An 11,359-nucleotide genomic window follows, 5' to 3' on the forward strand; every position below is an offset into this window, starting at 1 on the left:
AAGAAGAGAAACATAATACTACCCAGTAATATTACTGCTTAAAACATGCTCACTTTTAACAATCCAGTCAAATTCTGGATAAAACCAAGTTTCCCTTTTACTTTTTTTACAGTTCCATTTAATTAAAAATAAAAACACCACATTCCAGAAGTGAAATACTTTACTGCAGTATGGTGTCATGTATGATGATGTGTTTGTACCTTCCTTCTGTGTGAGGGCACGATGAAGAATGTCTCGATGGCATGTTTGCTAAGGAAAGCGTGTCTCTCGTTGCCAAATCCCGGCTCCACCTCGTAATCTCCATTCAGACATTCCAGTGTTGCCTTGGTGATATGAACTTTCCTGTTGGGGGAGGGGCAAACAATTAAACTCTCACCTTTCTGAGAATACACCTTTCACCTATCTGAATGTGTTTTTAAATGTGGTGAGTGACTGACCCAGGCAATCCTCCTGCCTCCATCATGTTGGCCAGTGTCACATCATTGGACCAGACATCATACTGCCACTTGCGGAGCCCCAGAACCCCGCACAGCACACGGCCCGTGTGCAAACCCACACGCATGTTCAGGTCCACCTCAGTCGCTTCCGCAACAGACCTGATTATACACATATATTCACAAAAAAGGTCAACTTTTTATTTTCGATGATACATATGGTGGTCTTTATACTGAAACCTACTGGTACATAAGTTTTCCGTTTTAGCAATGGGTTCTCCAAACATTTGACACAAATTTACAAATTTAGGTAATATATTTTGACAAATTTAGGTGATCTCAAAATGCTGGCAGCCAATAGAGTTTTTTTTTATTTCAAATAAAATAAAATAATTTCAAATACCCATCCAATGTGCAATTTATTTGAGTGCTAAATAAATAAACATTTAAGTAAATTAACTGATTTCAAAGAAAATGTGCAAATATCATGAAATTGTGATTCCAAACCAGGGAACTGGAAAGGTCCTTAAAATGTCAGCTATAATTTTAGTTATAATCTGCTGTTCAATATCTTATTGTCTAAATATTATTTGAAAATAAAATTTGCCTCTAAACTATAGTGATATTCAAGCTGTGTACAACCTGTTTTCTTCATTAAGATGTCTGTTTTTTTTTGTTTTTTTTTATTATTAATTAGTTAAACCTGTTCACAAACCATTTTAAATAATTCATTAGTAGATCAAAAGATAAACAAAAGATTAAAGTTATTTGAACTTTTTAAAAATTGCGATAAAAAGTAGTGACAGATATTCCATACTATGACATAAATTTGAGTAAAAAAAAAAAATGTAGGGCCAGACTTGGTTTTGTTTGTAACATGGAGTCAGAGATGGTCGGATCCATATGCAGTAGTTTATTATAGAGTGGTCAAACAGGCAGTAATCCAACAACGGCGTCAAGTGTGTAAAGGGGTATCCAAAATCAGTAACAGTACCAGGCTGAGGTCGGGGCAGGCGGCAGAGAATCAAAGGCGGTTTACACAATCCAAAATCAGACTCGGAAAGAATAAACACTAAGAAACCAATCGGAAATGCTGAGAGTCCAATGAGAGTCCAAACACGGTATGTATAGGGGAGTGGTAATGGGGAATACCTGGTGGTGATTAGCCCTAAGCACAGGATTATGGCAAATGGAGTTGGGAATGGAAATGGACACCAAATACAAGAGTCCTGAGTGGAGTGCCCTCTACTGGAGTTCATGGGCACTCCAGCTGATGATCGTGACATTGTTAATCAATTAAGATGAGGGTTATTATAACTAAAAATAAAACCATGAAAAACATTCTCATTACTTAAAATATAACATTGACTGAAATAAAATAAAATAAAATAAAATAATAACATAATAATAACTCAATGACACTAAAATAACACTAAATGATCAGAGATAGAAAATAAATAGTTTTGACATTTTGATTAAAAAAAAATGAAGGTACAAAAAAATGAAACATATGCATGGATGATTCATATACAACAAGTTCTATAGCAAATGGATCTTAAATGTATTTTAAATCACCACATATAATCACCATAACAAACAAAACCACAAACAACAAGAAAGGTCCTAGAAAAATTCATTGGAATAAACCTGTGGGAACCCAGTACACCATATTTTCCCATCTAGAAAACTAGAGTCAGGTTTTTTCCTCTTTTTCAAAAGCTCTTTATTCTCTCCTCATCGCTCACTATAATGCCGGATCTGATGATTGAAGAGAGAGAGAGCTTTGGCAGGAGGAATTTCTTCTCTGTTTGCTACCAGCACAAAGCAGGAGATCTACACTAATGTGAGATGGAAAGTGTATGTGTGTGTGTGTGTGAGAGAGAGAGAGAGAGAGAGAGACAGAGAGAGAGACAGAGACAGAGAGAAAGAGATGTATTTCTGTGTGAGTGTGAGTTCTGGTCAGTGTATGCATGCGTGTGTATGCATATTCTAGCACCTGTGTGAGGTGATAAGAGACTGCAGCAGTGAAAGCCGCCTTAAAATTCAGAGCAGAGAAATGAATATGGTCTCACACACACTCACACACAAATAAAATCACTCTAGCTTACAAATACAGTCTGTCAGATGATCGTAGCAGCTGCTGCTGCTGTTAAAACAGTGACTGGTGTTAAAACAAAATGAGATTTGGCCACAAACACTCACGTGATGGTGTCAATCATGTCCAGACCCATCTCCACACAGCAGTGAGCATGGTCTGCTTTGGGCTGGGTCAGGCCGGACACACAGTAATAACAGTCTCCCAAGATCTTAATCCTCCTGCAATGGTTTTCCTGCCAATCAGACGCATCGAAGCATGACGGGAGTTGTTTAAGAGACACACAAAGCCAATAAATTGGATATACAGTTGAAAGCAAGTCTGATGATTAATGTCACTTCTCCCCAGGTTATAAAGAATCTGATTTCTTACGTATATACGCAATTTCTGAGTGAATGAAAGAATGATTATAGTACTGCTAAAACAATCTATTACTATTTTTCCATATTTTGACAGCTAATAATTGAGCAGATGAGAGTACTTACCAATCAAAATGAAGAAATATTAAATAAACTTCTCTGTTATTGTGCTTGTCACTTTATTTGGAACTTGCGTTCCAAGTCACAAAATGCCTATAGCAAAAATATGTATTGACAAATAGGTTTATAGTGAATTTTAAGTGTGTTGACCATTTTAAAACCAAACTAAATTTTCTACACTTAATCAAAATGTTTGGGCTCAGTAAGATTTTATTTTGTTTATGAAATATTTTTATTCATCAAGAATGAATTAAATTTAACAAAAGTGACAGTGAAGACATTTATAATGTTACAAAAGATCTAATGCAGTTATATTAAATGAATCCTGAAAAAAATAATCCACAAAAAAATCAAGCAGCACAAATGTATTCAGTATAGATAATAATAAGAAATTCTTCTTGAAAACCAAATCAGCATGTTAGACTAATTTCTGTAGGATGACGTGACCAAACGGACTAAAAGAGACACTTTGTCAGATTTACAAAACTACAAACACACCCAGATTCTGATACAACCTTCTGCAAATATATCAGGATTAGGCCCTCCACATTGATTAAACAGAACAATAAAACACTTTAAACTAAAGAAAGTGAGACAAACAGAAAGATAGAAAAGAAGAAACTCTACAGATCGAGTGTTCTATTTCATTAGAAATGCACCATCTGGCACCACAGGGCAGGAGGAGACTGTGGGAAACCCCCTGTCACAACACACACACACACACATACACGCACCATCTGTGTCAGTCATTTCCAACTGTTATCTGAATTTCAAACTGTCAAACTTGAAAATAGTTTTAGCTTTTGTGACAGAGAGCTGCATTTCACAATAAGTTTTGCTTTTCTCTGGAACAGACTGTATTTAGCCTGAGATTTACAATTGCTGATTTGGAGATACAGAAAGACAAAGTGAGCCATGAAAGGAAAATTACAAAGGTGAAAATGTGAAGCTAAACTCCTTTTATCTCTTTCTAATACACAAGAAACCACAGTTCCCATTCAGTCGGTCACGCACAACGTTACGTCAGAAAGAGACTGACAAATGGGGTCTCACCCAAGAGTCGTAACAAAACGAGCCAGTGGTACACAGTGTACCTTGGTCTGAGGGATTTGCATCATGAGCTCCACCCCACTGTGTGGGTATATAAGGAGCAGCACAACCAACTCACATTCTAGCTTTCGCTTCAGAACCGAGCACATCTCCTGCTGTTTTCCCCGGAGTTTTTACAAAGCACGTCAGCTGGTGTTGGTATGACAACGTGATTCAGTGGTTCGTCAAGAGCTTCCTGCCTTCAGCTCCAGCGTTCCCCTGAGCGCTTCAGCACCACTGAAAGAGCTTCCTGCCTTCAGCTCCAGCGTTCCCCTGAGCGCTTCAGCACCACTGAAAGAGCTTCTAAAAGAGTTCAGGTTGTGTTTGCGTCTTTTTAAAGAGGTCTCATGTTCTCATTGCAGGAACATGACCATCTCAGTGTAAAGATCTAGACTTGATTACCTTAAAAGGTACAGAGAACCCTCTGCCACACCCCATTCTAGCTCCTCTTCTTGTAAGAAGGCTACTTCGGCTGGTGGCCAAAGTGATCTGAGGGTTACCATGTGGGCTTTCCCGACGAGCCAGCCTCCTCGCTCCACACCCCCCTCACAAGGTTGAAGGGGGTTGAATTTCCAGATGAGTTTGCTGGACCCTCTCAGGTTCCTGCCATATCATTCAGGGCTCTGGAGGAAGACCAGATGTGGATCGCCACATTACAAGGTGGGCTTGAGTCCTCGGGAGATGAAGATTCGGATGCATTTCCTTTCTTAGGAGTGCCAGCATTGCCCGAGTCTGATCCCGAGCTGATGGCCGTACTTTACCAGGCAGCTGAGAGCATCAGGCTTGAGTGGAATCCTCCACCCTGTCCCGAGCACACGAGGCTGAACGATTGTTTCGTGCTCGTGCTGATCGCGAGGATCCCCACTGGTTCCTTTCTTCCCACAGGTGCACCAGTAAGTGACCAGTTCATGGAAGGCACATTTAACTGCTCGAAACCGTTCTGGTATGCCAAAGGGTATGCTGGGATTCCCCCAGTGGAGCATTCTGTTGAGATGCAATTGTGTCCTCAGAGCACCTCCACATAGTGTGGTAGTCCCAAGCTTCCGTCCAAGGCCTGTAAGTTCTCATCCATGCTTGTGGCCAAGGCTTACAGAGCTGTGGGTCAGGCCGATTCAGCACTGAACACCATGGCCACCATTTAGGTTTACCAGGCCAAGGTGCTCAAAAAGCTGACGGGGCCAGTGCTGACCCAGAGGTTTTGCAGGAAGCGCGCACTTTTTTGCAGGTTACTGCATGCTCCTTGGGTCAGGTGATGTCCACTTTGATGGTCCAGGAGTGACACCTATGGCTAAACCTGGCAGACATGAGGGCATCTGATCAACCGCTCAGAAGCAATCTGAGGCCATCAAGCATATTCTGCCCCAGTGGTCTGCTGCTGCCTCCACACTGCCACTGGCGCAGCCACCTCAGTCTGCTTGTCACTGAGGGCACCCCACTGTGGTCTCCTCCACTCCCGCTCGGCCATAACAGCAGCTTTCACCCCAGCAGCAGCGAGGAGATGGCTGCAGAAGGGCGGTACAGCCCGTCTCTGCCCCCAAACCTGCCAAGCATCAGGGAAAGTGGCGTTCCTAAGACCGGCAACCCGGAGTTGAATCCTCCTTGAATCCTTTGTTCTCATTTTCTTTTTGTTCTTTTTGTTCTTTTTGTTCTTTTTTTCTTTTTGTTCTTTTTGTACCCTCACCTTCATTAAAAGAGCCGTTTCCTCTACCTCTACATCTTTTCTCGGTATGGAAATAGACTGGGTCACCATGTTCGCGCAGCTTATGAACGAGTGTACGCAGTCACTGCTGAACTGCCAGTCAACTCAAGGGCAAGAGAGAGGTTCCACTGAAACTATTTCAGAAGCTCCTGGGGCATACAGCATCTGCAGCGGCAGTCATACCACTCGGTTTGCTTCATATGAGACCGCTTCAGCACTGGCTTCACAAACGAGATAGACATGGCAACAGGGCATGCTCCAAGTGACCATCACTTAGGCCTGCCTCCGAACTTTCACCCGTGGTTGGACCTCTCATTTCTATTGACTGGCATTCCCCTAGAACCAGTGTCCAGACATGCTGTTGTGTCAACAGATGGCTCTGCCACAGACTGGGGTACTATGTGCAACGGGCATGCTGCATCAGGTTCCTGTACAGGACCCCGACTTCAGTGGAATGTCAATTGCTTCGACTTGCTTGCCCTGCACTGCTTCATGGCCCTGCTGAGGTACAAGCACATTCTAGTCCATACAGACAACACTGTAACGTACATCAACCATCAGGCCAGTCTATGCTCTCATTGCATGTTGCAACTCTCTCACCATCTCCTCTTGTGGAGTCAGAAGCATCTGAGGTTGTTTCATGCCATTCATACCCAGGGCAGGCTCAATAGTGCAGCCGACGAACTTTCACGTCAGCAGTCTCGCCCCGAGAAATGGAGACTCCACCCCCAGTTGTTTCAGCTGATTTGGGAACGCTTCAGAGACACTCAGGTAGACCTCTCCTCTCCAGAGAAATTTCCACTGCCAAATGTTTTACTCCCTGACTGAGGGCACCCTTGGCACAGACACTCTGGTGCACAGCTGGCCAGTGGGCCTGCGCAAATATGCGTTTTCCCCAGTGAGCCTTCTTGCACAGACGTTGTGCAAGATTAGGGAGGACGAGGAGCAGGTCTTCATGGTTGTGCCTTTTTGGCATGCTCATGGTAAGTCTCTAGGGAAGCAGGATCTGGTCATCAGGTTCCTTAGATCGACCAGGAGGCTCAATCCGCCTCACCCTCATCATGTTCCTTCTTGGGACCTTGCAGTGGTTCTATCTGCATTGCAGAGGGCTCCCTTCGAACCCTTGTTCTAAAGTTTTTATCATTTAAAACTGCGCTCCTGGCGGCTCTGGCTTCGGTTAAGAGGGTCAGGGACCTGCAGGCATTGTCAGTGTGCCTGGAATTCGGGCCGGCCAACTCTCATGTTATCTTGAGACCGGCCTGGATATGTGCCAAAAATTCCCACCACTCCTTTTAGAGATCAAGTGGTGAACTTGCAAGTGCTGCCCCTGGAGGACGCAGACCCAGCCCTGGCGCTGCTCTGTCCGGTACGTGCACTCTGCACTTATGTTGACAGAACTCAGTGCCCCAGACAAGCTTTTTGTTTGTTACGGAGGCCATCAGAAGGGAAAGGCTGTATCCAAGCAGAGGTCATCCCACTGGATAGGTGATGCTATTGTCCTGGCTTAACAGGCTCAAGACCTGCCATGCTGCCTAGGGGTGAGTGCTCACTAAACTAATAGTGTAGCCCCCTCCTGGGAGCTGGCGCATGATGCTTTGCTAACAGACATCTGTAGAGCTGTGGGCTCGGTGACACCTAACACATTTGCGAGATATTATAATCTCAGTGTAGAGCCTGTGTCCTCCCAGGTACTCACCCCATGCCCCACCGCTCAGCCCTGTGTTAGACTAGGTGCCTCCATGTGTTGTGATTCCCCTTTTTCTGGGCAATCCCACGTGTGTATTTCCACAGTAAGTGTGTGTCTTTCCCTTGGCAAGCACCTTGCCAGCTCTGTTGAAACTTACACACTGCGGGCTGGGTAGCTCAGAGTTTCATGTGTATCACCATCACATGGTTGATACCTGCCTTTGTAAGTCATCCTATGATAAGGAAGCCTGCTAGCATGTGTCCAACTAGCTACCCAGTGCATTCTGTGTCAGGTATAGGCCCTCACATACTGGTCACTGGAAGACAGCCATGTGTCATTTTGTAAGGGACATTGAACATGACCGACTGAAAGGAAACGTCTAAGTTACGAATGTAACCCTCGTTCCCTGAAAGAGGGAACGGAAATGTTATGTCCCTTTGCCAAATCACTGTTCCGCTGAACAGGTGGGTCACTGGGCTCGGCTCCTCAGCGAATAGTTGAATGTGAGTTGCTTGTGCTGCTCCTTATATACCTTATATACGGGGCGGAGCTCGCGATGCAAATTCCACAGACCAAGGTACACTGTGTACCATTGGCTCGTTTTGTTACCACTTGAAGGTGATTGGGCTCTCAGGTGAGACCCCATTTCATCAGTCTCTTTCTGACATAACGTCTCCATTCCCTCCTTCAGGGAACGAGGGTTACATACATAACCTAGGCGTTTTACTTGGATTGATAATTACAATGCGTGATGAAAAAGATCCAAATAATGCAAAAGCCTCTAGTAAAAGCTGCAGTTGTAATTTGCAGTTATTCAACATCAAAGACACACATGTAGGATCTCAGACAGCACCTTTGAAAAATGCAAACACCATCATAGCTGTCAGGATGGCAATTTAGCATTTACTGTGAGGGCCTGCTGAAATATTTACTAGTGTTTGCTAAGACAAGTATCTATGTTACTATTGCTAGGGATCAGAACAAACCCTTAAGCTTTTATTAAACTTCTGTGAATAACCTGTCTTGCACAGTTTGTTCTGTGAACATTGAAGACCAGATATCACTTCAATTAATGCTATTTGTTCAGGATAAAGTGTGTTAACATTTTTCTAAGTGATCAAACTTATGATTTTTATGTGCCGGACAATAAAATGAATGAGAGACTGTACATATGTGTATATATATATATATATATAAATGGAGATCATAATTATAATGCTGTTTAGCAGATTGCAGTCAGACTGTGAGCAATCATATAAGTTACCACATATGCCCACTGATTTAAGATTCTCTCCACACATATGTAAATAGCATTACTTACTGTAGCGAGTTCATCAAACTTGCCAAAGAGCTCGTTCAGCAGTTTGACCAGTTCTTGGGCTGTGCACTGTGAAGCCAGACTGGTAAAGCCCACGATGTCTGCAAACAGGATGCTGCACAGAACAAGAGGACAACAAGTTATGGTGATTCACAAGAGACCTTACTGTGTTACACCTACACTGTTCTTTGTAACGGCATGTGGACAACTCACACACAAAAAAATAAAACAGTTTCATCTGAAACATGCTTTTGAATTAACATTTAGTATATAGGGATTTTTAACATTTAGTATATAAGGATTTTTTTCATAAAAACATTACAGTCATTCAGATTAGATTAGCCAAGGCCAGAGGTCCACAGGGTGAGTTTGATACAACTGAAGGGTCGGGGTTTGGCTCGTTAGTGTAGTCCAATTAAGCACTCAGCATTGTATCATTCAATTGTCACATTGGGAGTGTTATTATTGTTAACAAAAACTAAATAAAAATGCAATGACAGAAATAGTGACATATCTTGTATGACTGTATTGTGCTGAACATTTGATTTGTAATTAGAGAAGTTGGTATATAGTGTAAAAAAAAAGCAACAAATTCTAAGTTGTAAAATAAAACAGAGTCTTTAGAAGAAAATACTATTTCAGTTTTTTTTTAATTTATCTTACTTCAGTGTGTTTTTGTCATTTCTTTGTATTATTTATGCAATTTACTTGCAATTTCTGAGTGAAAATAATGTCTACACATTTTTTTTTCAGCAGTGTATGCCACCAGAGAGAAGTATTGTTTCATCAGAAGATTAAATTATGACATTTTGATAAAAAATTGTAAGGTCAAAAATAAAAAATAAAAAGATTTTTGATTACATGAATTTAGTAAATATAGTGCATTCTCATTTCATGCTGACTTCAGTCAAATAAAATGATCACAAATAATTTTTTTTGTTTTACTCTTAGATTATGTATTACTGAATATAAAGATTTCACATTTTACAACAACCTTAATTAACATGAAAATGTGATCATCTAAATATAAACTAAACTTTAAAAAACTGAAACAAACAACTACTTATATCAGCTAAATTAAAAAGGACTCAAACATGAAAGTAAACAAAAATGTCAATTCAAAACTACAGTAAAATACAAATGGCTCCAGAGTCTTTAGTTAAATGGCATTTCTGACTCAGGTTATGAGCTCAATAAAACCTATATCTCGAAACTAAGCAAACATGGCAGCAAGATATGAATGACAGTACAAACATATAGCTTTTACAGCGCTCAGAGATAAAGCCCACTCTTCATCTTTGATCTGGAGCTGGGCTTGCATTAACCTCATCTTTTATCCAGTCAGTTAGTCATGGAAAAGTTACTTGCATGAATCATCTTTCACTCACCAATCTCTTGGCTGGAACGGGTTTTTAAGATGGCATATGTGTGTATGTGCTATTGTTTGAATTTGCCCCTAGCACTGCCTTGTTCCATCTCTCGCTCTCCATCTCTCTGCGTGTGTGGGCAGTGTGGGTTAATTGAGCAGCTCTTGAGTTGATAGCACTAGCGCTGTGGGCGCCATACATGCTGTGCGAGCTTTGGTTGGCAGCCAGACTCAGGAACTTAGACGACTGCGCGTGAGTGGAGAGTTGTTGACTCTTATTGACTCACTGATTCAATATTCGCAATCACAATTTAAGTACAAAGGAATTGACACTGTCTGTCTAGTCTGGAAGAAAACTATGTGTAATGCTCTCATCATTCATGGAATGAGTGTGGGTTTTCAACATGAATGGTTTGATTGTTGAAACACACTCTCTATCGTTCTTTCTGTACCTGACGTTGTCATGTCGTTGGATGTATATCTTATGGAAGATTCTTTCTGGTGGCTTCAGGAAGTCCTCCTTCATCTCCATGGCAACATTTCTGGGCAGCAGGCTCATGAGAAGGCGTTCCTGTAATGTTTCCATTACATTTTAGGATAAACAGCAAGTTTCCGAATGTCTTCAGTCAAGTTGAACTCTTTTTCTCTTTTTAAAAAAGTTGCCAGCCACCGAAAACATTTTTGATCATTTTAACAAAATTTTCATGGCTCCCAAAATAAATTTCTGTATAAATATCTGACAAAAAAAACAATGTCAACAGAAAAAATTTTGGTTAGGGTTAGTGTTCCAAAACTTTCATTCCAAACCCATAAGACACTTCGTTCATCTTTGGAACACAAATTAAGATATGTTTGATGAAATCCGAGAGCTTTCTAACCCTCCATAGACAGCAACGCAACTACCAGGTTCAAGGCAGAGAAAAGTAGTAAGAACATCGTTAAAATAGTCCACCTGACATTAATGGTTCAACCTTAATCTAACGAAGCTACGAGAATACTTTTTGTGTGCAAAGAAAACAAAAATAACTTTATTCAACAATTTCTCTTGCGGGACAGTCTTCGATGTCACATGGAGCTTTTGGGCCTGGACAATTGCCTTGCTGTCTATTTAGAGTCAGAAAGATCTCAGATTTCATCAAAAATATCTTGATTTGAGTTCCGAAGATGAATTATGGGTTTGGAATGGTATGAG

The 11,359-nt window shown here is 41.4% G+C and overlaps 1 protein-coding gene across 1 annotated transcript in view; it reads right to left on the reverse strand.

Annotated features, from left to right (window-relative positions):
• The window catches only part of LOC127983864 (adenylate cyclase type 1-like), a 31,913-nt gene extending 21,177 nt beyond the window's left edge, over window positions 1-10,736 (reverse strand). The window contains exons 1-5 of the mRNA XM_052586230.1: window positions 10,620-10,736; window positions 8,805-8,916; window positions 2,637-2,764; window positions 438-596; window positions 201-342 (exon numbers count right to left, since the gene is read on the reverse strand). Coding sequence (XP_052442190.1) covers window positions 201-342; window positions 438-596; window positions 2,637-2,764; window positions 8,805-8,916; window positions 10,620-10,726 — 648 coding nt within the window. The 5' untranslated portion in view covers window positions 10,727-10,736. The remainder of the gene's footprint in view (window positions 1-200; window positions 343-437; window positions 597-2,636; window positions 2,765-8,804; window positions 8,917-10,619) is intronic.
• Between the last annotated feature and the right edge of the window lie 623 nt (window positions 10,737-11,359).

Source organism: Carassius gibelio, chromosome B20 (assembly GCF_023724105.1).
Source record: "Carassius gibelio isolate Cgi1373 ecotype wild population from Czech Republic chromosome B20, carGib1.2-hapl.c, whole genome shotgun sequence".
Classification (NCBI taxonomy): Eukaryota; Metazoa; Chordata; class Actinopteri; order Cypriniformes; family Cyprinidae; genus Carassius; species Carassius gibelio.